Source organism: Bufo gargarizans, chromosome 2 (assembly GCF_014858855.1).
Source record: "Bufo gargarizans isolate SCDJY-AF-19 chromosome 2, ASM1485885v1, whole genome shotgun sequence".
Taxonomy (NCBI): Eukaryota; Metazoa; Chordata; class Amphibia; order Anura; family Bufonidae; genus Bufo; species Bufo gargarizans.
The window spans coordinates 555,890,962-555,918,513 of NC_058081.1; the positions used below are offsets into that span (position 1 = coordinate 555,890,962).

Consider the following 27,552-nt stretch of genomic DNA (forward strand, 5'->3'; position numbering starts at 1 on the left):
GTCTGCGCTACAGCGTAACTTCGGCCTTCCCGCTCACCGCCTCATATGCGACGTGCCCACCAGGTGGAACTCCACCTTGCACATGCTGGACAGACTGTGCGAGCAGCAGCAGGCCATAGTGGAGTTTCAGCTGCAGCACGCACGGGTCAGTCGCACTACAGAACAGCACCACTTCACCACCAATGACTGGGCCTCCATGCGAGACCTGTGTGCCCTGTTGCGCTGTTTCGAGTACTCCACCAACATGGCCAGTGGCGATGACACCGTTATCAGCGTTACAATACCACTTCTATGTCTCCTTGAGAAAACACTTAGGGCGATGATGGAAGAGGAGGTGGCCCAGGAGGAGGAGGAGGAGGAGGAGGAGGAAGAGGGGTCATTTTTAGCACTTTCAGGCCAGTCTCTTCGAAGTGACTCAGAGGGAGGTTTTTGGCAACAGCAGAGGCCAGGTACAAATGTGGCCAGCCAGGGCCCACTACTGGAGGACGAGGAGGACGAGGATGAGGAGGAGGTGGAGGAGGATGAGGATGAAGCATGGTCACAGCGGGGTGGCACCCAACGCAGCTCGGGTCCATCACTGGTGCGTGGCTGGGGGGAAAGGCAGGACGATGACGATACGCCTCCCACAGAGGACAGCTTGTCCTTATCCCTGGGCAGCCTGGCACACATGAGCGACTACATGCTGCAGTGCCTGCGCAACGACAGCAGAGTTGCCCACATTTTAACCTGTGCGGACTACTGGGTTGCCACCCTGCTGGATCCACGCTACAAAGACAATGTGCCCACCTTACTTCCTGCACTGGAGCGTGATAGGAAGATGCGCGAGTACAAGCGCACGTTGGTAGACACGCTACTGAGAGCATTCCCAAATGTCACAGGGGAACAAGTGGAAGCCCAAGGCCAAGGCAGAGGAGGAGCAAGAGGTCGCCAAGGCAGCTGTGTCACGGCCAGCTCCTCTGAGGGCAGGGTTAGCATGGCAGAGATGTGGAAAACTTTTGTCAACACGCCACAGCTAACTGCACCACCACCTGATACGCAACGTGTTAGCAGGAGGCAACATTTCACTAACATGGTGGAACAGTACGTGTGCACACCCCTCCACGTACTGACTGATGGTTCGGCCCCATTCAACTTCTGGGTCTCTAAATTGTCCACGTGGCCAGAGCTAGCCTTTTATGCCTTGGAGGTGCTGGCCTGCCCGGCAGCCAGCGTTTTGTCTGAACGTGTATTCAGCACGGCAGGGGGCGTCATTACAGACAAACGCAGCCGCCTGTCTACAGCCAATGTGGACAAGCTGACGTTCATAAAAATGAACCAGGCATGGATCCCACAGGACCTGTCCGTCCCTTGTCCAGATTAGACATTAACTACCTCCCCATAACCATATATTATTGGACTCCAGGGCACTTCCTCATTCAATCCTATTTTTATTTTCATTTTACCATTATATTGCGAGGCTACCCAAAGTTGAATGAACCTCTCCTCTGCCTGTGTGCTAGGCCTAAATATATGCCAATGGACTGTTGCAGTGGTGGGTGACGTGAAGCCTGATTCTCTGCTATGATATGAAGACTGATTCTCTGCTGACATGAAGCCAGATTGTCTGTTACGGGACCTTTCTCCTCTGCCTGGGTTCTGGGCCTAAATTTATGAAAATTGACTCTTACAGTGGTGGGTGACGTGAAGCCTGATTCTCTGCTATGATATGAAGACTGATTCTCTGCTGACATGAAGCCAGATTCTCTGTTACGGGACCTCTCTCCTCTGCCTGGGTGCTGGGCCTAAATTTATGACAATGGACTGTTGCAGTGGTGGCTGACGTGAAGCCTGATTCTCTGCTATGACATGCAGACTGATTCTCTGCTGTCATGAAGCCAGATTGTCTGTTACGGGACCTCTCTGCTCTGCCTGTGTGCTAGGCCTAAATATATGCCAATGGACTGTTGCAGTGGTGGCTGACGTGAAGCCTCATTCTCTGCTATGACATGCAGACTGATTCTCTGCTGTCATGAAGCCAGATTGTCTGTTACGGGACCTCTCTGCTCTGCCTGTGTGCTAGGCCTAAATATATGCCAATGGACTGTTGCAGTGGTGGGTGACGTGAAGCCTCATTCTCTGCTATGACATGCAGACTGATTCTCTGCTGACATGAAGCCAGATTGTCTGTTACGGGACCTCTCTGCTCTGCCTGTGTGCTAGGCCTAAATATATGCCAATGGACTGTTGCAGTGGTGGGTGACGTGAAGCCTCATTCTCTGCTATGACATGCAGACTGATTCTCTGCTGACATGAAGCCAGATTGTCTGTTACGGGACCTCTCTGCTCTGCCTGTGTGCTAGGCCTAAATATATGCCAATGGACTGTTGCAGTGGTGGGTGACGTGAAGCCTCATTCTCTGCTATGACATGCAGACTGATTCTCTGCTGACATGAAGCCAGATTGTCTGTTACGGGACCTCTCTGCTCTGCCTGTGTGCTAGGCCTAAATATATGCCAATGGACTGTTGCAGTGGTGGGTGACGTGAAGCCTCATTCTCTGCTATGACATGCAGACTGATTCTCTGCTGACATGAAGCCAGATTGTCTGTTACGGGACCTCTCTGCTCTGCCTGTGTGCTAGGCCTAAATATATGCCAATGGACTGTTGCAGTGGTGGGTGACGTGAAGCCTCATTCTCTGCTATGACATGCAGACTGATTCTCTGCTGACATGAAGCCAGATCCTCTGTTACGGGAGCTCTCTCCTCTGCCTGGGTGCTGGGCCTAAATTTATGACAATTGACTGTTGCAGTGGTGGGTGACGTGAAGCCTGATTCTCTGCTATGATATGAAGACTGATTCTCTGCTGACATGAAGCCAGATTGTCTGTTACGGGACCTTTCTCCTCTGCCTGGGTTCTGGGCCTAAATTTATGAAAATTGACTCTTACAGTGGTGGGTGACGTGAAGCCTGATTCTCTGCTATGATATGAAGACTGATTCTCTGCTGACATGAAGCCAGATTCTCTGTTACGGGACCTCTCTCCTCTGCCTGGGTGCTGGGTAGTGTTGAGCGCGAATATTCGAAAAGCAAATTTTTTTCGCGAATATCGCAACTTCGCGATTTCGCGAATATTTCGAATATAGTGCTATATATTCGTAAAAACGAATATTCGTTTTTTGTTTCCCCCCCCCCCCCCACAAAATTACAGTACACATATAATTGATTGTTTCCCAAAGGTCCAACAGCTCAGATCTTACTCACATTGCCTAGAAAGTGATTGAGGCGCGAATCTTCGTAAGGCGATTTTATTAGCGCACATGCGAATATCGGCACGTCCCAGAACAGAGGCAAAGGGCTTTGCATTCATACATTAGTGAATTGAGTTGCGAATCTTCGTAAGGCGATTTTATTAGCGCACATGCGAATATCTACACTTGTCCCAGAACAGAGGCAAAGGGCTTTGCATTCATACATTAGTGATTGAATTGAGCTGCGAATCTTCGTAAGGCGATTTTATTAACGCAAATGCAAATATCTACACTTGTCCCCAGAACAGAGAGGCAAAGGCCTGTGCATTCATATAGTATAGCACCATATTCGCGAATACGTAGAACTTCGTAAAAGTCGATTTACGAATATTCGTATTTTTTATTTTACTTTCCACCTTACAGATTACATTGATCTGTACTCTGTCAACTACTGTCATCACCCCCCACTGTATCTCGATTGATTCCCAAAAGTCTCACATTCCCTAGAAAGTGATTGAGGTGCGAATCTTCGTAAGGCGATTTTATTAGCGCACATGCGAATATCTACACTTGTCCCAGAACAGAGGCAAAGGGCATTGCATTCATACATTAGTGATTGAATTGAGTTGCGAATCTTCGTAAGGCGATTTCATTAGCGCACATGTGAATTTTGCATAGCATATGTATTATGCGATAATTCGAATTATCGCATATGCGAAATAATAACGAATTTGAATAATCGCGAATATTTTACGAATATTCTTTCGAATATTCACAAAATTTCGCGAATTCGAATATGGGACATGCCGCTCAACACTAGTGCTGGGCCTAAATTTATGACAATGGACTGTTGCAGTGGTGGGTGACGTGAAGCCTGATTCTCTGCTATGACATGCAGACTGATTCTCTGCTGACATGAAGCCAGATTGTCTGTTACGGGACCTCTCTCCTCTGCCTGGGTGCTGGGCCTAAATATATGCCAATGGACTGTTGCAGTGGTGGCTGACGTGAAGCCTCATTCTCTGCTATGACATGCAGACTAATTCTCTGCTGACATGAAGACAGATTCTCTGTTATGGGACCTCCCTCCTCTGCCTGGGTGCTGGGCCTAAATATATGCCAATGGACTGTTGCAGTGGTGGCTGACGTGAAGCCTCATTCTCTGCTATGACATGCAGACTAATTCTCTGCTGACATGAAGACAGATTCTCTGTTACGGGACCTCTCTCCTCTGCCTGGGTGCCGGGGCCTAAATATCTGAGAATGGACTGTTCCAGTGGTGGGTGACGGGAAGCCAGATTCTCTGCTATGGAACCTCTCTCCAATTGATTTTGGTTAATTTTTATTTATTTAATTTTTATTTTAATTCATTTCCCTATCCACATTTGTTTGCAGGGGATTTACCTACATGTTGCTGCCTTTTGCAGCCCTCTAGCTCTTTCCTGGGCTGTTTTACAGCCTTTTTAGTGCCGAAAAGTTCGGGTCCCCATTGACTTCAATGGGGTTCGGGTTCGGGACGAAGTTCGGATCGGGTTCGGATCCCGAACCCGAACATTTCCGGGATGTTCGGCCGAACTTCTCGAACCCGAACATCCAGGTGTTCGCTCAACTCTACTCTGAACCTTTTATCTGCTCATTGTAATTGGGATGATAAGGGAATAACACACACCTGGCCATGGAACAGCTGAGCAGCCAATTGTCCCATTACTTTTGGTCCCTTAACAAGTGGGAGGCACACATGCAAACTGTTGTAATTCCTACACTGTTCACCTGATTTGGATGTAAATACCCTCAAATTAAAGCTGACAGTCTGCAGTTAAATCACATTTTGTTTGTTTCATTTCAAATCCATTGTGATGGTGTATAGAGCCAAAAATGTTAGTTATGTTGATGTCCCAATATTTATGGACCTGGCTGTATCTAGCTGTACAAACCTCCCTACTTGTATTGAGTCAACCCAGGAGAGATAAGTATTAGTGATGATCGAGCATGCTCGGCCGAACACCAGTTTGGCTCGAGTATCGCGATGCTCGGCGCTTCGATTGGATTGAGTTCCTCTAGAGCGCTATACAAGGACTTAGTAACATAACATAACATTGCGGTATTCGGCCGAATACCGCGTGTGATTGAGCGTCATGCTCGAGTCTCCTCCCCGCATGTTTGTTGGCTGCTACATCTCCTGTATAACGGTTACGCATCATTCCCTGTAATTTTTTATTAGCCGCTGGTGAAAGCGACATTAGCTGCGTTACATCTCCTGTATAACATTTGCGCATCATAAATATCAGTGACATTCAGTTCAATTTTTTTGCCGCGGGTGACAGCCGCATTACCTGCGCTACATCTCCTGTATAACGTTTGCACATCCTAAATATCAGTGACATTTAGTGTAATTTATTTGTGCATACACTTACAAAACCTGCGCTACTGTATGTGTAACATACTTGCAAGTATATATACCATTAAATATGCAGAAGGCGAGCAGTAAGGCATGGGGAAGTGGCCGTGCTGCTGATGGTGCATGCAGAGGCTGTGGCCCTGGGCGCGGTGAAACTATGCCTGCTGCCAGAGGACAAGAAACACACTCATCCACGATACCTAGCTTCATGTCTCAGTTTGCAGGGCGGCACAGGACACCACTCTCAAAGTCACACCAGTGCGACCAGGTGGTTGGTTGGATCGCAGCAGATAATGCTTTCAGTCGGTTAAGCACCACCATGTCTTCCACAAAGTCCAGTCTCAGTAGCCAAGAGGGTCTGGTCAACAGAATCCTCACCCTGATCCTCCTTCCTCCCACCATGGAGAGTCTTGGCAAACAAGTGATCCCACACTCTGATATTCCGAGGAGCTCTTTTCATCTCCATTCCTTGATTTGGGCCTCTCGCCAAGCCCGTTTGAAAACGGACATGAGGAGGTCATATGCACAAACTCTTGAGCATCCAGTCACAAGAAGATGATGGTGGGGAACGGCAATGTCACGGCCATGCCTATGACCGTGACTCCTGCACCGCATGCGGTTGTCAGCAGTTTTGGTTTCGTTGTCAATCACAGGTGAGCGCCTTGGTTTTCGCCTCACCTGTGGTTGCCGCTGGCAACAGTTTTTATGTGGCAGCATTGCAGCCTGAGTTGTTTCGTGGCTGCTTGCTGTGTGGTGCGTGCAGTTGCATCTGGCAACTTGTGTGTTTGGTGTGCACTTCCCATCTCTGGTGTGCACGGGGTTTATTTGCCTGTTTTCCCCTTTAAGTTGCTGTCTTCCCTTCCCTGGTGGTGGAAGGGTTAATTCCCTTCCCAGTGTGTGTGTGTGTGTGTGTGTGTGTCTCACTGGGTGTGTCCGACTGTGGGGTGTGGCTTCTTGGCCTATAAAGTCTCACTGTTTTCTCAGGTCTGGAGGTTGCTTCAGCCACGCTTAGCTGGAGCAGCCTCCTGTATTTTCTACCTGCCAGTGAGAGCCACCTCTGTGGTTATAACCATTATGTCACATTTAAGTTTATTTCCAGTTATGTGTGATGTCTATTTGATGTTTCCTTGTGATTTTGTGCAGCTATGGATCTGGGTCCCTGTGTGCGGATGCGTGGTGAACTCCACCTTGCCAGCACAGGGATCCAGTTAGCAAGGCTGTGGCAGGTAGGTGGAACTCCTTGTTCACCTGCCATATCCATAGAGCTGTTTATGTTCCCCCTTTTCCAGCAGCTTGGCCATTGAGACTCCTGCTCCTCCGTTCCTAGGAGGAGTAGGTTGTCTTACCCTGACTCCTAGCTAGGGACCGGACGGAGGGTAAGTCAGGGCTCCTAGGTTCCTGCGCATGGGTCCTCCTACCTTTAAGGTCGGCCCATGCAGGTAGGAGTTAGGGTCAGGTTAGGGACGCTGTAGGAGGTGACCTGCTCCCTAATCCTGTTGTCCTGGCCGAGCAGCCATAACATCATCTGGCATCGCACGGCTGAGGATTTTCCCCCATCCTCAGCCGTGACAGGCAATTAGTGTTGCATGAGGTGGATGATGATGATGAGACACAGTTGCCAATAAGTCAATGGAAATTAGTGTCTCAAGAGGTTGATGATGAGGATGAGACACAGTTGTCAATAAGTGAAGTTGTTGTTAGGTCAACAAGTCAGGAGGATAAGCAGAGTGAGGAAGTGGAAGAGGAGGTGGTGGACGATTAAATCACTGACCCAAACTGGGAAGATGGCAAGCCGAGTGAGGACAGCAGTACAGAGGGGGAGGAATCTGCAGCACCGCAACAGGCTGGAAGAGGCAGTGGGCTGGGAAAAAGGAGAAGGTGGGCCACACCAAACAGGCCCGCAAATGTTCCCCGGAGCACCCCCTTGCGGCAATCTCCCTTGCCAAGGGGTAGATGTTCCGCAGTCTGACGCTTTTTTGAGGAAAGTGAGAACGATAAAAGAATTTTCCTTTGCAACCTAAGCCGTAACAAAACACTAGCAACCTCACCACCACCAGCATGATCCGCGACATGTCATTGAAGCACCCTAATAGGTGGGCCGCATGCCTGGGTCCACAATCAGTGTCTGCGGGTCACACTACTGCCTCCTCTTCCCCTGTGCTACGTGCTGGCCAATCCCCTGTCCAAGAAGCAGGCCTCCCGCCCTGCACCTGGACATTCGCAAGCACCATCAGCTAGCACATCCACTTCTGTGTCCAAGCACAGTGTACAGATGTCCATACCTCAGGCCTTTAAACGAAAGCGCAAATACCCAGCCACCCACCCACAGGCTATAGTATTAAATGTGCACCTTTCCAAATTGCTGGCCCTGGAAATGTTGCCATTTAGACTTGTGGACACTGAGGCTTTCTGGAGCCTGATGGTGGCGGTTCCTCGTTACTCAGTCCCCAGTCTCCACTATTTTTCCTGGTGTGACATCCCCGCCTTACACCAGCATGTGTCCCGTAACATCACCCGTGCCCTGACCAACGCAGTTATTGGGAAGGTCCACTTAACGACTGACACATGGACAAGTGCTTGTGGCCAGGGACCAGGGGCGTAACTATAGGGGAAGCAGGGGAAGCGGCTGCTTTGGGGCCCTGGCCCAGAAGGGGCCCATCCAGGAGGAGGAGGACTAAAAGATTTTGTCAGGGCCCCCTCAACAGTATTACACAATGAAATTATATACAGTGACAGTATAGACAGTGTAGAAAACTGATGGAACAGCTCCGGGCCTGGTCTGAGAGAGCGATCTTTACTAGACACAGGAATGGGGGTGGCATGAAAGGAAGGGGTTGTGAAAAAATTACTGGGGGAGGGGGGCCTCATTCAAAAATTTGCTGTGGGGCCCAGTCATTTCTAGCTACGCCACTGCCAGGGACGCTACATTTCCCTGATGGCACACTGGGTGAACGTTGTGGAGACCGGTAGCAAACCCCCCTTCTCCACTTCCACCTCTGAATTATCATCTTACAGCACCAGTCAGCCATCAGTCAGTAGCTGGAAGCAGTGTAGCACTGCAGTGGGGAAGCGGCAACAGGCCCTGCTTAAACTAATATGTTTAGGTGACAAACAGTACATCGCCATAGAGCTATGGCAGGGTATAAGGGACCAGACTCAGCTGTGGTTCTCGCCACTCAACCTACAACCAGGCATGGTTGTGTCTGATAATGTCCGTAACTTCGTGGCGGCTTTGGAGCTCAGCAAGTTCACACACATACCATGCCTGGCCCACGTGTTCAACTTAGTGGTTCAGCAGTTTCTCAAAACCTACCCCAATTTGCCTAAGCTACTGGTGAAGGTGCACCGCGTGTGTGCCCATTTCTGAAGTCATCTACAGCGGCCACTGGTCTGGCAATGCTGCAGCAGCGCTAGCAATTGCCATCTCACCGACTGTTATGTGACGTGAGCATGCGCTGGAACTCCACGTTACACATGTTGGCCAGGCTTTGTGAGCAGCAGAGGGCAGTAGTGAAATATCAGCTGCAACATGGTCATCGCCTTTCCAGTGAGCTTCCGCTCTTCACAAGCGACGAGTGGGCATGGATGTCTGACCTCTGTGAGGTTTTACGCAACTTTGAGGAATCAACACAGGTGGTGAGCGGCGATGCCGCTATTATCAGAGTAACATTCCCACTTCTGTGGCTACTGAAACGTTCGCTGCTCACAATGAAGGAGGACTCTTTGCATGTGGAAGAGGTGGAAATGGGGGAAGAAAGTACACAGGGAGATAGCCAGACCACCCTCAGTTCGTCTTCTCAGAGCAAATTGGATGATGATGATGAGGAGGAGGATCAGGAGACGGTTGCCTCTGCTACAGAGGGTAGTGCCCACAGCAGGTTTATTCAATCTGTTGAGCATGGAGTGGCCTCATTCCTGTGGTGGAGAGGGCTAGCAAAATGTTGCAATTCCAGAAGGTCCTTGTGGCAAAATTGCTCCAAAAATTTCCACTTGACAACGCTGGCAGCAGAGTACGTAGTTCCTTGGGCAACTAAGGAGGGGAGATGAGGGGAACATACAGCAGTTCCAACAGAGGCAAGGCAACACTCTCCAAAGCCTGGGACAGTTTCATGACACCCCGCCAGCAACCTCATTCTGATGCACGGCCTAGTGTCACAAGGAGAGAAAAGTTTTGTAAGATGGTGAAGGAGTATGTAGCAGACCGTGCCAGTGTCCTCAATGAACCCTCTGTGCCTTACAACTATTGGGTGTCCAAGCTGGACTCATAGAAAACCTCAGGGATTGACAGCACTACTTATCCCACACACTTGGGTATAGACCAGTAGACAGGCTTCAAGCCAGGTGGTGCACACAGATAGAGATCCTGGCTGGGGGCCCCAACTCATCCAGAAGCTTCAATAATCCGCAGCACTCGCCAGTAGTTGATGTAAAATGGTGATTTATTCACTCAGACAGCAAGATTTTAGCCAAGCTGGACTCGTAGCATGAACTGGCGCTCTACACCTTGGAGGTGCTGGCCTGCCCTGCCACCAACCATCATTTTTTTGATGGTCAGCTCAGCAGCAGGCCCTTAACTATATTTTTTTCGATAATCAGCTCAACCGCAGGCCCTTAACCATAATTTTTTCGATGGTCAGCTCAGCAGCAGGTCCTTAACCATAATTTTTGCGATGGTCAGCTCAGGAGCAGGCCCTCAACCATAATTTTTTTGATGGTCAGCTCAGCAGCAGGCCCTCAACTATAATTCTTTCGATGGTCAGTGTCACGGATGAGCCGCGAGAATATTGAACTGTCCTCCCAATATTATCAATATTACTCTGCCTTATTAAACAGTAATTATTTCCCTAGGCCCCAGAACCTACAATTTGATTATTCAGAGCGTCTTCTTCTGTTGTACCCAGAGAACAACATAGTCCTTTTGTTCAAGTCAGTCAATAGATGCCTAGCAGATAACGCAATTACAGCTGGCTTCCTATGGTTGACAAAAGAACTTCTCTTCCTGAAGAGATATCACAGCTAGGTGTGAAGACGGCACCTGGGGGGAGCCGATTGGTGTCGCTGCTATCAGGGTCTGTAAGCTGGCTTGCTGCAGACAAGCCGGCACCAAGGTTTCCCAGACTGCAACATGAATCTGAGATATGATTTTTACCTTTTCAAGAGAGACCATGCATCTTACGGACGTAAAAATTACATCATCGTGTCACTCAGAATTCACTGGACGTTTACATAGGACAAACATAACTCTAAGATGTGCCCAGGTAAAGTTATGGTGTTACCCCATCATAGAACCAGTTATAATAGTAATATTTGGTATCCCTGAACTCCATATTTTGTAGGGAATGTGAATATGTGCTTGTTACTTGTGTACAGCGGAGACATCCCACGATATGGCACATGCCATATTTCAGAACTGACATTCACCTCAGGAATACAGCCGGCCCCAGCAGGCGGACTCTCAATTCCCCGCCTTGATTCTGAGACCCTTTATAACACATCTAGAATCTGCTAAAGGAGTTCTCCACTTTAACAACACCTGGAAAGGGCCTCAGCCAGAGAACCCATGGGCTGAAGGCATATTACACTGGACAAAGGCTTCTTGGACTTTATCCCTGCAACGGACGATTTCACCAACAGACATCTTTTCTGCGGAAACTAAGTATTTTCTTTCTTTTCTCCCTTTTGTTTATTGGACTATACTCTCCTTGATTATTGTGTTAATAATTACTGTGCATCGTGATAATTTGTATTGTATATAGATATATAATAAATGACCTCCAAGTCATTTCTCTAGCCATATGCCTGTTTTCAAACACTGCAAAAACTTACCCTAGCCTCTCCGAAGGGAAAGCTACTCGGTTGTGTTATCTAGATAGTGGGGTCCTTGCTCCCATAAATTGCAAGGTGGTGGCAGTTAAACTACCCTGTGTGTAGTTCCGGTCGCAGTTCGTCGCACGCTTACTTGCGGTCAATCGGAGGTCCACTCCCTGCGCTTTCAGCCTATCGACTGTACGGACTCAAGTTAGACTGTCGGTGTGCTGGAAGTGGCTGGGGGGGCCTGTTTGCGGATTGACCACTAGGGGCGCTGTGACGGTTTCGTGACGTATTGTGGCCGCGGCGGTCGCAGTTCGTCACATATTGGCGTCAGCGGTGGGATTCCTTTTTGCATGTGTTTAGAACATCTGAACAGAGATTAACTAATTTACCTCTGTCAGAACCAAACCAATTTGGTGGTGGTGTGGCTGAGTGCAATACATTTATCTGTGTGTACAGAGAGACTGTGTAGTCCAGTACCCTCCCCGAAATCTTGTTTTCTTTATCTATCTTTTATTTGGCGTGAAAATGTCAGGGGAATACAAGAAAATGGCTTTGGCAGATCTGGAAAATCTGTGCCAAGAACGGGGCATTGAAGTCGGTCGCAAGACGAAGACCGACCTGATAAAAGACTTGTTCCGATGGGATAACCAACAACTGCGGCTGTTGGATGTGTCTACTGCGGGAGACACCGGCCCATCTGACTCAAGTCCTGAGGAACCGGAGACTGAGAATCCTGACTACTCGGAGGGGGAACATCCTGCGTGCCCTGTTGGCCCCCCAGCGCAGTATTTCAGTACGGATCCTAATTTTTCTTTAAGTACTCGCCCGGAACCGGCCAGTACCAGACTATCTATTTGTACAGACCCTATGATGCAGCAGGCCCTCCAAAAACTAATGGACACTGACCCAGTAAAGTACCTGCAGTACATGGCGGAGCGCGAAGAACGCCGAGCTGAGAGGGAGGCCGCTGCTGCAGAAAGCCAACGTCGGCATGAACTGAGCATGGCCAGAATACATCAACCCAGCCGAAGCTCATCACCCAACTTTCCTGCAGAAGGAGCAGCATCACACGTGAGTGCAAAATTAAATTTGCTCCCATTGAAAAGGACACTGACATAGACTTGTTTTTGCGATCCTTTGAGAAAGCCTGCCGTCAGTATCGTCTGCCCCAAGAGCAGTGGGCCAGACACCTGACCCCCCTGTTGCGCTACAAAGCGCTGGACGCGTTTGCGGAGTTATCCATGGAGCAGGATGAAGATTATTCCGCCATAAAAGACGCTATCATTGCTAAATACCAGCTGACCCCTGAAGTCTATCGGAAAAGGTTTAGGTCCTTACAAAAGGATCGTACGGACTCTTATCCGGATGTGGTCAGCAGCTTACGCACTACATTCCGCCAGTGGACTTTAGGCCTAACAAAAGGGTCTTATGACATCCTAGAGGACTTGATGGTGCTAGACCAGCTTCTTTGTATTTGCCCTGCGGATGTGAGACAATTCGTGCTAGAACGGAAGCCTGCGTCAGCAACCGCTGCTGCAGACTTAGCTGAGACTTTTGTCCCAACCCGAGTGCCCGATCTGCGTAAATCTGCACCATCTCACTGGAGAGGAGGTCTGCCCAATGTCAGGGCAGACCCCCCTGCCTCTGTGGGCCGTCCACCACAGAGACCACCAAGTGCAGCTACTGCTTCCAGACCTGGGGCACCTAATGGAATCACCTGTCACTACTGCCGCAAGCCTGGACATATGAAATTCAACTGTCCTGAGCGGAGACAGCCACAGCCAGCATCTGAACCACCTGTACCTCGCCCACGACAGACACAGCCAGCCAGCGCACCCCAGCGTGAACCATCATCCTCAACTGTTTTGTTCGCCGGTGGGGAGGAGATTAACCCCATCACCAGCAATCACCAGCTTGTTACAGTGAATGACCAGCTAGTCACCGGTTTCCGGGACACGGGAGCCGATGTCACCCTGGTGCGTCCGCACCTTGTGCCCACAAAGGACATCATCCCAGACAAGTATCTCACCCTCACTGGGGTGGGGGGCACTCTTTCTCACATTCCCCAAGCCCGGGTTTCCATCGACTGGGGGGTGGGTGTTCAAGAAAAGGTAGTTGGTATCCTAGACCAGCTACCAGTTCCTGTTTTGTTGGGGTCCGATCTAGGCAAGCTGGTATCCTATTATGAACCCGCCACAAACCCCTCGGGATCCCAGGAAGGGGGTCCGCCCTCTGCCCCCACCCAGGTGCTTGGCACCCGGGGGCAAGAGTCTGTGGGAGGGGGGTTGAATGTATCCAATATTAATGTTGATGATATGCATGATGTACCAGCTAATGTGATTTCTACATGTGATATTAAAAATGCTAATCTGCCTTGCTCCGAAGTCATACCTGTCCTAGCTGTGACTCGGAGTCGGGCCACCCAAAACTTGAACTCAGAACAGGGGGAAGAGGCTCCGGTCTCCTCCCACTCCTCTGACCCCAGGGAGGGTGACTGTCAGCCACAGGCCTCGTACGCCACGGGCCAGCTGGCTGAAACGGATCAGGCGGCATGGGAGGGGCCGTACACCATAGAGAAGCGTTTAAACCCCCTGACATACTTGGTGAACATGGGGGGTAGAAAACAGAAGGCCTTTCACATTAACATGCTGAAGGCTCACCACGATAGAACCCAGTATGTACTCCCAGTGTGCAGCCGGTTAGAACAGGGCGAGACAGACCCTCTGGTAGATCTGCTGGCTGACACCCGGGAGACGGACGGGGACATAAATGTCAACCCGCAGCTCTCCCCGTCCCAGAGAGAGCAGTTACAGGAGGTGTTAGGTCGGTACCACCGGACCTTCTCAGGTATCCCGGGACGGACCAATCTGGTCGCTCACCGGTTAGATACCGGAGCACATCCCCCCATCAAGAAATCCGCCTATCGCGTCTCTCCGGAGGTGCAGGCGGACATGCAGCGTGAGGTGGGGGAGATGCTAGAACTGGGGGTCGTTCAGCGGTCCTGTAGTCCATGGGCGGCACCCGTCGTCTTGGTACCCAAGAAAGACAAGACAACGCGGTTCTGCGTGGACTACCGGAAGTTGAACGCTGTAACCACTACGGACGCCTACCCCATGCCTCGCATCGATGAGATGCTAGATAAGCTGGCGGCTGCCAGCTATCTATCAATCATGGATCTGAGCCGGGGGTACTGGCAGATCCCTCTTGCCCCGGACGCGCGGCAGAAGTCGGCCTTTATCACTCCCTTCGGGCTCTTCGAATTTACGACGATGCCCTTTGGAATGAAAAATGCGCCTGCCACGTTCCAGCGGGCTATGAACGACCTGCTGGAGGAAATGCAGCCGTTCGCTGCAGCATATTTGGACGATATTGCGGTGTTTAGCCCCACCTGGGAAGAACACCTCAAACATCTGTCCCAGGTACTGCAACGGCTGGCTGCAGCCAATTTGACAGTTAAGCCAAGTAAGTGTCAGATCGGCATGACGGAAGTCCAGTATTTAGGGCACCGAGTGGGAGGGAACACCCTGAAACCGGACACGGGAAAGGTTGACGCCATCTTAGCGTGGCCTCGGCCTATCACCAAGCGACAGGTTCAGGCATTCCTGGGGACCGCGGGCTACTATAGGAAGTTTGTACCGGCCTATAGTGCCATCGCGAAGCCCCTGACGGATGCCACTGGTAAGAAGCACCCGAAAGTGGTTACGTGGACCCCTGAGTGTGAGAACGCCTTCCGGGCCTTGAAGCAGGCGTTAGCTAGCGCCCCTGTGCTTCAATCCCCAGATTTCAGCCGTCGGTTCGTAGTGCAAACCGACGCATCAGATTATGGTCTCGGCGCTGTCTTAAGCCAGGTGGATGGAAAAGGGGACGAGCATCCTCTTCTGTACCTGAGCCGGAAACTTCTTCCCCGAGAAGTCTCCTACTCAACTACAGAAAAGGAGTGTCTGGCGATTGTGTGGGCCCTGCAGAAGCTTCAATCCTATCTGTACGGCCGCTCCTTCACAATCATTACGGACCATAATCCTCTCAGTTGGCTGAACCGTACTGCGGGGTCCAACGGGAAACTCCTACGTTGGAGCTTGTCGCTGCAGCAGTACGATTTTACCATCCAGCACAGGGCAGGCAGCAGACATCAAAATGCGGATGGCTTATCCCGGTGCAACGGCGATCCAGACCGATCAGCGCAGGTTAGCGGCGACGCCACCCGTCTTGCGGACGGATGTCTAGCCACAGACGCGGGGGGGAGGTGTCACGGATGAGCCGCGAGAATATTGAACTGTCCTCCCAATATTATCAATATTACTCTGCCTTATTAAACAGTAATTATTTCCCTAGGCCCCAGAACCTACAATTTGATTATTCAGAGCGTCTTCTTCTGTTGTACCCAGAGAACAACATAGTCCTTTTGTTCAAGTCAGTCAATAGATGCCTAGCAGATAACGCAATTACAGCTGGCTTCCTATGGTTGACAAAAGAACTTCTCTTCCTGAAGAGATATCACAGCTAGGTGTGAAGACGGCACCTGGGGGGAGCCGATTGGTGTCGCTGCTATCAGGGTCTGTAAGCTGGCTTGCTGCAGACAAGCCGGCACCAAGGTTTCCCAGACTGCAACATGAATCTGAGATATGATTTTTACCTTTTCAAGAGAGACCATGCATCTTACGGACGTAAAAATTACATCATCGTGTCACTCAGAATTCACTGGACGTTTACATAGGACAAACATAACTCTAAGGTGTGCCCAGGTAAAGTTATGGTGTTACCCCATCATAGAACCAGTTATAATAGTAATATTTGGTATCCCTGAACTCCATATTTTGTAGGGAATGTGAATATGTGCTTGTTACTTGTGTACAGCGGAGACATCCCACGATATGGCACATGCCATATTTCAGAACTGACATTCACCTCAGGAATACAGCCGGCCCCAGCAGGCGGACTCTCAATTCCCCGCCTTGATTCTGAGACCCTTTATAACACATCTAGAATCTGCTAAAGGAGTTCTCCACTTTAACAACACCTGGAAAGGGCCTCAGCCAGAGAACCCATGGGCTGAAGGCATATTACACTGGACAAAGGCTTCTTGGACTTTATCCCTGCAACGGACGATTTCACCAACAGACATCTTTTCTGCGGAAACTAAGTATTTTCTTTCTTTTCTCCCTTTTGTTTATTGGACTATACTCTCCTTGATTATTGTGTTAATAATTACTGTGCATCGTGATAATTTGTATTGTATATAGATATATAATAAATGACCTCCAAGTCATTTCTCTAGCCATATGCCTGTTTTCAAACACTGCAAAAACTTACCCTAGCCTCTCCGAAGGGAAAGCTACTCGGTTGTGTTATCTAGATAGTGGGGTCCTTGCTCCCATAAATTGCAAGGTGGTGGCAGTTAAACTACCCTGTGTGTAGTTCCGGTCGCAGTTCGTCGCACGCTTACTTGCGGTCAATCGGAGGTCCACTCCCTGCGCTTTCAGCCTATCGACTGTACGGACTCAAGTTAGACTGTCGGTGTGCTGGAAGTGGCTGGGGGGGCCTGTTTGCGGATTGACCACTAGGGGCGCTGTGACGGTTTCGTGACGTATTGTGGCCGCGGCGGTCGCAGTTCGTCACAGTCAGCTCAGCAGCAGGCCCTCAACCATAATTTTTTCGATGGTCAGCTCAGCCGCAGGCACTCGCCCCTAATGTTTTACAGAGTCAGCTCCGCAGCAGACCCTCACCCCTAATGTTTTAGATGGTCAGCTCAGCAGCAGGCCCTTGCCCATAATGTTTTAGATGGTCAGCTCGGCAGCAGGCCCTCGCTCCTAATGTTTTAGATGGTCAGCTCAGCAGCAGGCCTACACCTATAATGTTTTAGATGGTCAGCTCAGAAGCAAGCACTCTCCCATCATTTTTTCCATGGTCAGATCAGCAGCAGGCACTCGACCCTAATGTTTTAGAGAGTCAGCTAAGCAGCAGACCCTCAAACATAATTTTTTCAATGGTCATCTCAGCAGCAGACCCTCAACCATAATTTTTTCCATGGTCAGATCAGAAGCAGGCTTTCGCCCCTAATGTTTTAGATGGTCAGCTCACCAGCAGACCCTGAACCATAATTTTTTCGATGGTCAGCTCAGTAGCAGGCCCTCACCCCTAATGTTTTAGATGGTCAGATCAGCAGCAGGCCCTCGCCCCTAATGTTTTAGAGGGTCACCAGCAGGCCCTTACTCCTAATTCTTTTGAAGGTCACCAGCAGGCCATCAATCATAATTTTTCAAGAGTGTGTATGATGCCCTGCTTTATGTGTAATAAAGGGTGTATTGGATTGCCGATTCCTTGTAGTTTTTGGCAACCCTTTCACTTAGTGCATACATAGGCTTTAGAGTGTAGGAGTCCCACTACCTGAACAATTGTACCACAATGTGAATGAGAACCTCGTTTATGTGATATACAGGTTGTATCGGAGTGCCTCTTTCTTGTAATTTTTGGCAGCACTTGCACTTTATATACAAGTAAATATACAGGATAACAATTTTTCCTCTAAAATCGATTTTATCTTCGGTTTTGTGCGTATTTATTTTCAGTCTGTAAAATTGGCGTACTACTCGGACAACATTGTTCCCAGCAGCGACCTGGGAGTCAAGATGCATCCAGACATCCTCCCCATGCTGTTCCCATCAATTTCTGACCTTTTCATGTGAACCAGACACGCTCCCCTCTTCAGAGCAGGGAGTGCCTGGTTTAATGCTCGGGTTCTCCCATTGACTTCCATTGTGCTTGGTTGCTCTGTAGAGCACCTGAGCATCCCGAGGTGTTCTACTCAAGCACTTTGGTGCTTGATCAACACTAATAAGAATGTATGGGTACCATGACCACGGGTTCCTTTTGAATCTGGTCCCAGGTACTGTACCTCTTTCAAAGTGAAATCCCACCAAATCTTCCTCCATAATAGGGATCCCATACCTACAAACAGCAATGAACCCCTCAATAAGTGACATCCAGTATCTCCTTACTGCTGGCTTCTTCAACAGAAGTTGAACAAGACACTCACTAGGTATTGCCAACACCCAGCAAATCCACCCTGTCTCATCTTTAACTCTTCAAACCTTGTCTTCACCAGGTCTACAACTTCCATATTCCATCCCTCTCTTTCATGACTTTTAGTGTTGAAGCAAAACATTTTTGTTTTTCTGCAGGAGGCCTTTGATAAAAATGATGACGCTGTAGTTTTTTTCTGATATGGGCTGTACAGCACTAAAAGTATTATCGTAACCCATGTAAGGGATCGCTCTCTCTCAGGGGGTTGCAATCACAGACTTCTCCTCTGACAACAGGGTTCAGGTCCAAAAAGTGCTTTATTTCAGCACTTCAGCACCATCACACACATAAATATCGAAATACTAAACACGTGCCCGTCTAAGCTCTACCTGATACATGTGTTGTCTCTACCTCACCTATAGAGCGCCGCTTACACACGGGATTAGATCCGGCTTTCTCAGCCATATACGGTCCAGCAGCCTCCAGGCTGTGACCACATCAACACCCTTGGGGGGAGATGGTCCAGAAGTCCTCCCGACTAACCATACGGCCATCTTTCTGTAGGCGTCGCTGGGCCCCCCAAACTTCAGGTTTTACAAAGCCTCGTGGCCCCTCAGCCCTCCTGGCTGAGACCACACAGAGCCTCTCAGGCTCCCCTCTCTCTCAGGCTTCCTCAGCCTTTCTTCCTCCGAGTCATACACAGAGGGTTGTTGATTACAGCAGCAGGCCTCACCTGTGATCACTTCCAGCAAAAGACAAACATGTAGTGCAAGGGTGTGGACTGGCAGACCCCCCTACCAAACTTATCCCCCAGTCCACATGAAATGCAGCCCAGAACAACATTGAGACAAAACTGTCTCAGCAAACTACACTTTGCTGAAACCACTGCAGCTTTCTGGATTTCAGTTATCTCACCCAGCTGAGGTATCTGGGTGGGATATACACACCTCCCAGAACTTATACTGTACATATCACCACACCCACAAGAAATGTGCATGGTTTGTGATTACACCACTGTAAGGAAGGAGGGATCTTACAACACACGCATCAGGTTTCCAAGTAAAGCTCACTTAGCTATGCTGTGGTAATTCACAATCTTCAAATCCTAAACTACAGATCTAAGTAAGGTAAGGCTGGCATCATATAGTTCAACATTGTATTGCTTGAGAAGATGCAACTTTAAAACTGGCACAGGATCTGTCAAGTTGATTGTGTAGTAGTAGATGTTAGCACTAGACTTTATAGGGAACAGTTATAACATGTGTTTGATGGATCTTCTCAACTTTCATTAACAGGTTTGTGATAAAGAATGGAGACTGTGTCTACTTCATATAACCAAGTTTATGAAAAAAACTTTGATGCAAGGAAATATTTGGACATGTTCTATGGTGTGGACCCCAAAACCCAGGAAATTGATGAAGAGTCAATATTTTTGTTGACATTTCTTAGTGATGTATTTTCTTCAGGTACGTAAAAATCATAACAACTTTAAGAAGTCATAGTTTTAATGGGAATTCCAACCTTAGAAGTTTGCATCCTGACATCAATATCAGTAATGGGTTCATTGAGAGAGATGACACATACACAGCTATCTTACCAATTGAAATGAATTGGTGTTTTCCACAGCTGCCCTCAGTACATTTCAAAAGAGAGAAGGCCAACCTGTGAGGAAATATTATTGCATAACTGTTTTTGTCATCATTGCGGGTTACAGTACATTACATTACTACCACATGTGCTATGTGTACTTTACATTACTACAACATATACTAAGTGTACATTATATTACTACTATATAAAGAAGTCCGGCAGCACTCCTATATCCAAAATGAGCCAATTGGAAAGACCATATACAATACCTTGACCGCGGTAATAATGGTGCCAGCAGATCGGGATCCTGGCTGTTGATCCACCATCAAATAGCAATACAAAAAATCTGCAGCACTCGTCGGTTTATAGCAAAAATAGTGTAGATTTATTCCATAATAGACAACAAGGGAATGCGACGTTTCGACCGAACGTCGCATTCCCTTGCTGTCTATTATGGAATAAATCTACACTATTTTTGCTATAAATCGACGAGTGCTGCAGATTTTTTGTATTGCCATTATATTACTACAACATATACTAAGTGTACATTACATTACTACAACATATACTAAGTTTGCATTACATTACTACAACATATACTAAGTGTACATTACATTAATACCACATTTACTAAGTGCACATTACCTTACTACCACATGTACTAAGTATACATTATATTACTACAACATATGCTAAGTGTAAATTACATTACTACAACATATACTACGTGTACATTACATTACTACAACATATACTAAGTTTACATTACATTACTATCATATGTACTAAGTGTACATTACATAACTATCTCATGTACTAAGTGTACATTACATTACTACAACATGTACTAAGTGTACTTTACATTACTACCACATGTACTAAGTGTACATTACATTTCTACCACATTTACTAAGTGTACATTACATTACTACCACATGTACTATGTGTAAATTACATTACTACCACATGTACTAAGGGTACAGTACATTACTATCACATGTACTAAGTGTACGTTACATTACTACCACATTTACTAAGTGTACATTACATTTCTACCACATTTACTAAGTGTACATTACTACCACATGTACTAAGTGTAATTTACATTACTATCACATGTACTAAGGGTACAGTACATTACTATCACATATACTAAGTGTACGTTACATTACTACCACATGTACTAAGTGTACATTACATTACTACCACATGTACTAAGTGTACATTACATTACTACTACATGTACTAAGTGTACATTACATTATTAATATATGTACTAAGTGCACATTACATTACTACCACATGTACTAAGTGTACACTAGGGTACTTTCACACAAGTGTTTAAGTTTTCCGGCATTAAGTTCCATCATAGGGGCTTCAGTTTTGTCCCTATTTATTGGCAATTGCGTTAGTTGCGTTCCCATACCGGAGAGCAAACTGATACATGTTGTATTTTGCTTTCCGTCCTGGGATGCGGATCCGGCATTACCCCCCAATGCAAGTCAATGGGGACGGATCTGTTTTCTCTGGCACAATCTGACACAATTGTACTACGTACAATCTACTTGTACTAAGTGTATATTACATTATTACCACATATACTAAGAGTACATTACCTTACTACTACATGTATTACGTGTACATAACTATCACATATACTAAGTGTACATTAATTTACTACTGCATGTACTAAGTGCACATTACATAATTACCACATGTACTAAGTGTACATTACATAACTACCACATGTACTAACTGTACATTACTACTACATGTACTAAGTATATATTACATTATTACCACATATACTAAAATTCAACAACAACAAGAAAGGAATATATAATTCCTTGAATAAAAATATACATTTATTGAAATTCGTTTTAAAAGGTGTACAAGACACAAATTCAAACTGCTTATATGGTGAGAATATCCAAAGTTATCCACATCTATAACACCCAATAGCTATGCAATAAAGACTGTAACAACCATGAGTTAATATCATGAAGACATACTATGTGCCTGACTGTGTGGAACAGTGGGGTAAAAATCCCAACTAAATTCAACCGCACTGATGTCTATCGATCTAACTGTTGGTAATAAAGTGACTAATGCATATAGGAGAACCTCATCTGAAGTTCATCATTACCTGTATAGGTAGGCGTTATGAATGGGGGTGCTGCTCTTCGAGGCACGTTTCGTTGCCTGTGACTGCCTCAGGAGGAGTGAATATGCATTAGTCACTTTATTACCAACAGTTACATCGATAGACATCAGTGCGGTTGAATTTAGTTGGGATTTTTACCCCACTGTTCCACACAGTCAGGCACATAGTATGTCTTCATGATATTAACTCATGGTTGTTACAGTCTTTATTGCATAGCTATTGGGTGTTATAGATGTGGATAACTTTGGATATTCTCACCATATAAGCAGTTTGTATTTGTGTCTTATATACCTTTTAAAATGAATTTTAATAAATATATATTTTTATTCAAGGAATTATATACTCATTTCTTGTTGTTGTTGAATTGCATTGCGGAGTATTCCGGTAACGTTAGAATTGTCTAACCATAGACCTTGTTGTGTAATAATCACATATACTAAGAGTAAATTACATTACTACTACATATACTAAGTGTGCATTACAATACAACTACACGCAGGCCCCAGACTGGCCCACCGGGAAAGTGGGGGATTCCTCAGTGGGCCCTGTCTCCTGCGCCCTAGATAAGACTGTAACCACTAGGTGGCAGTTTCGCACAGTGATGCAGCCTCCTACTGGTATACATTGTGCAGGAGGCTCTGCAGTATCTTCTAGACTTCTGGGGCTGCTGGCTGTGAAGGAGGAGAGAAAGTGTTGGGCTTTGTTAAAAGTTGTGACCTGCAAAGGGTGTTGGACTAATGCCCGAAAAATTCAGCACAGTGCTTCACATTCTCCAGTATTGACATGTATGGTTTACATGGCGGCAGTTTAACAAACGGGCCCTACAGATACATAGACTAGCGCATCAAGTATGGAATGCTGCAAAGTTCCAACAATACAGGCTTGGCAGATGTCATTCCGCTGTGGGATAATCTGATGTTTCCACATTGTACAAACGGACAATAATAGGAAAAGTTATGTTTTTTTGCGGACTACGGAACGGAGCAACGGATGCGGATAGCACACGGAGTGATGCTCGCATCTTTTGCGGCCCAATTGAAGTGAATGGGTCCATATCCAAGCCGCAAAAATTGTGACTCAGATGCGGACTTTAACGGTATCAACCGTTGGCAACGTCCTTCTCCCCTGGTCAGAGTGACTTTGTAGAGCTGCTCCTAAGACTTCCAAGCCGAGTTGTGATTTCCAGTAGCTGTGCAGCTCTTACAAGAGCTAGTAAGTCACGAGACGAGGCTGCGAGTTGAGGGTAAGAAGAACAACATTTATTGGTGCCACCCTTGGCCTTATATACAAGTGTCCATGGAAGGGGCCCCCCCCCGTGGACCTGATTGAGAACTGCGTGACAACCACACAGACCAATGGAAATAATCACACAATCCAGGACAGTCCCACACAATGTCTCCCCCCTGCCTGGGAGACAGTCAGGTTAGACACTGTAGTAACCTAATTATCTCCAGACAGGAAAACCACACTGTGTATAAAGACCCCCGTGCAGGACGTACAATGTCTCCCCCCTGACTGGGAGATAATCAGGTTAGACACTGTAGTAGTCTAATCAACTCTAGACAGTAAAACCATTTTTTTTTAAATACATTAAAAGTACTCCAAAATTCACAATATTCCAAGACAAACAGAGGGCTTCTGTTACACAGACCAAAACAACGGTCGTGTGCATGAGGTCTTAGGCGTAGAAAACAGTCTAAACATAAGACAGCTAGGAAGCTTTCTTACATTTAGAACTGGCGCTGGATACACAGCAGTTATGAAGCTGTGTACCGAGGTGGGCTCCCCAGGATATAGCAAAGTCACGAATGAGGAAAGCAACTCAAACACAAGTTTTGGCAAAACTGTATTTTTTACTTAAACATGGTCATGAACGCAACCATAGATGCTGGTAACACACAAATAAATTTACATAAACCCAGTGAGGGACTGGGGCCCTTGTGCTGTACAGCGCCACGCCCTCCAGTGGATGCTGGAGGTATTATTGGAAAATGTACCTACTGGAGGGCTCAAATAGGCCAGCGACACCTTACCTGTTATTACCCTAGTGTCAGGAACAATTGTAAGGTGTGTAATGTGGGCTAGCCTGCGGTACAACACAACAGTTTACAATCTTTTTCCATGCTATAATAATTCCCTACACCAGCCTGGCTTGGATTAGTTGTGAAGCTTCGCAGCTCTCTGGTGTGAACTGACCCTTTAAAAAGTGAAGGCCTTGTTATAATCAGTTAACAGCACTTGTGGCCTGACACAAACAGCAAACCTATCTAACTAACTAAAGGCCTAGACTCAGTCTCTAGGTTCCAAAACTGTATGAGATGCGTGCACAATTAGTCTTACCAACCCGAGTCTGCTTTGTGTAAGCTGGTGACTGTGGATAAAAGAAGGATTCCTCCAACCAGCATGCAGTACCGCAGTGTCTGTGGCTTTACTCCTCAGCTCTCATCTGCATTCCTGGCAGCAGTTCCCCTTCCTCTGGACAAGATCAAGGTAATGGACATGATCAGCTCCCCTTGGCTGCAGATCTAGTCCCTGGTGGATGCACTCATGCCTGGATGTCGAGGGATTCTTCTCACACACAGTTCCTGGATGCCTCTTCTAAGCTTCCACGATGGAGGATACTTCACTTCCTTTCCAGGCTTGTAACTCCACCACCTGAGAGTTTTCAATATCAGATGAATATAGAAATGCAGTCCTTTTAGGCCATGCTTAGGAAACAGCAGAATGTCAGTCCAAATCTTATAACTTTATTTAAATGAATACAGTGTTCACAAAATGAGTGCTGTTTCCCCATCTCACATGCCACCCCACTAGATGTTGTCGTCCTTGGCCACCTTTCCCATACAAACTCATCCTGGGCATAGTGCTGTGGGGGAACACCAGCATTGGGCCTGGTTGACCTTCGCAGAGTGATAGGCTCAGGAATACTGGGGATGTCAGACACATCTAGAGGAGGAGCTGCTGGCTGCTCAACACTTTCCCTGGGAGGCAAACCTGCCACGGCCGGAGCCTCTGTGGGTACAGGGGCAGGGACAACCCACCATTCCTCCTCTCCCTCATCTAAGAGGATTTCCTCTGTACTTTGAGCAGGAGGAGGCTTCTCCTCCATGCACATGGGCTCATCAAAATTACAACACCTTAGCATGAGCATGTTATGGTGCAAGTTCCGCATGGGCCCTCCAGTCCCTACTGGCTCTACCTCATAGACCGGGATGGCATGGTCTACCCTCCTCTTCACCATGTATGGGAATGCCTCCCACCGCCCATCCAACTTCCCAGATGGCCACTTGGTCCTGACCATCACCTGATCACCCGGGGCATACCCATCTATCTACATGGGTCTTGGGTTAGGGTGCACCACTTATTTAAGGTGCTCCCCCACAACCTTGTGGACCGCTCTGAGCTGGCACCGGTGATTTTGCACCCATGCAGTGGTATTTCTGGGTGGTGGCTCCATCGGATCAGGAATGTGAAGATCTTCAATCTCCCATCAGGCTCTCCTAAACATGAGCATATGGGGGGAGTAACCGGTGGTACTGTGTACCCTGTTATTATAGGCCCACATCAATTCGGGTAGGTACTCCGGCCACCGGGCCTTTTGGCTGTCCTCCAGACTCTGCAGCATCTGGAGTAAGGTGCGGTTGAACAGCTCACACGCCCCATTTCCCTGGGGGTGATACGGGGTGGTGCAGGAGCGTTAGATCCCATAAGTTGGTACAGCTCACTCATTAGAGTACCCTGAAAACATGCTCTCTGTTCAGACTATATCCTCTGTGGACTCCCAAACACCTGTATAAAGTGTTTGCCCAGCGCCTCAGCGGCCGACTCTGCCGCCTAGTTTCTGGTGGGTACAGCCACCGCATACTTCATGAAATGATCTGTCATGACCAGACAATACGAGTGTCCCGAGGTAGAGTAACCAATCTGTACATAATCAATCATCAGGATCTCTAGGGGTGCGAACGTCCGGATGGCCTGGACAGTAGCCCGCTGTTCAGTACTCTTACTCAGCCCACAGGGCTGACACTTGAGACATGTCTAGGCCACAATGTCTGCCAAATCTGGACAGTATACCAGTCGTTGTAGCTACTTGTACCTTTTTTCGCTCCCAAAATGGGCACCCCTCTCATGGGCTTTCAGGGCGGCTTCTGGTCCCAATGACATGAGGATGACAATCTGTTGCTGGTACTGCAGCTCTGATTATAAGTATATGGTCCGACACAGGAGGCCCTGGATAACAGTAAGCTTATCTAACTGTCTTAACAACTCCTGACTCCCCGGAGTCAGATGGGCCTGCTCTCCTAGCTGAGGCCAGATCTTGGTCCGGACCCATTCTTTTACTTTCCACAGGTCTGGGCAGCCTTTCTGCACCCTCTTCCAATCCGCCAACATCTTTACCAACACCATTGGCATCCCGGATGCCACCCCACTTGAATTTGCCATGTCTATGAACACGGGTAAACGACCAAGTTCAGGAGTTTCAGTGTCCTCTAGCTCTTCATCGGCACTCTGTCGGCAACCCTACAGGGACTCGGGAGAGTTCATCGGCGTTGCTGTTCTCCCCCATGGACCAGAACTTGATTTGGTATTGGTACTTAGAAAGGCGAGCCATACACCTCTGTTTAAGTGCACCGAACTTTGCATTCTCCAGATGTGCTAACGGGTTGTTGTCCGTCATCACGGTCACCTCTGCACCTGTCACGTACTCTGAGAACCTTTCGATCATGGCCCACACCAGTGCCAGTAGTTCCAATTTAAAGTAGCTATAGTTGTCAGGGTTGCGCTCCTACTCCCTCAGATACCGGCTGAAATACCTTCCTCAGATACTGGTCCTCACTCGATGGGACTATTCTTTAGCCCACAGTGCCCCATGATAACTGGTTTAACAGGCCTGCAAAATGAGCAAACTTGGGTATAAACCTCCTGTAGTAGCCGGCCATTCCCAAAAAGGCCCACACCTCTCGTAGTGTACACAGCTGGGGCCACTTCTGGATGGCCTCCACCTTGCTGTGGGCCAGCTTTACCCTCTCCGGGGTCACCAAGTGTCACTCTTTCTGCTGTTGGAACAGTTGGCACTTCTTGGGTTTCATCTTGAGCCCATGGTCTTGCAGCCGTCCCAGGAGCTGCTGCAGCTTCTGGAGGTGATCCTCTGGAGGTGATCATCCAGGTATATCAATACCGACTCAAAGTTGAGGTCCCCAAGACAGTGCTTCATCTGGAATGTTTCCCTGCCATTGGACAGGCCGAACAGCATCCGATTGAACTCGCAGAGTTCCATAGGAAGGATGAAGGCTGTCTTGGCTTTGTCCTTTTTGGCCACTGGAACCTGCCAATACCC

At 47.8% G+C, this 27,552-nt stretch overlaps 1 protein-coding gene across 1 annotated transcript in view; it reads left to right on the plus strand.

Annotated features, from left to right (window-relative positions):
- The first annotated feature begins 19,487 nt into the window (after positions 1-19,487).
- The window catches only part of LOC122926680 (nicotinamide N-methyltransferase-like), a 48,416-nt gene continuing 40,351 nt past the window's right edge, over positions 19,488-27,552 (plus strand). Inside the window, exons 1-2 of the mRNA XM_044278138.1 lie at positions 19,488-19,587; positions 19,756-19,926. Of these exons, the coding sequence (XP_044134073.1) occupies positions 19,770-19,926 (157 nt within the window). The 5' untranslated portion in view covers positions 19,488-19,587; positions 19,756-19,769. The remainder of the gene's footprint in view (positions 19,588-19,755; positions 19,927-27,552) is intronic.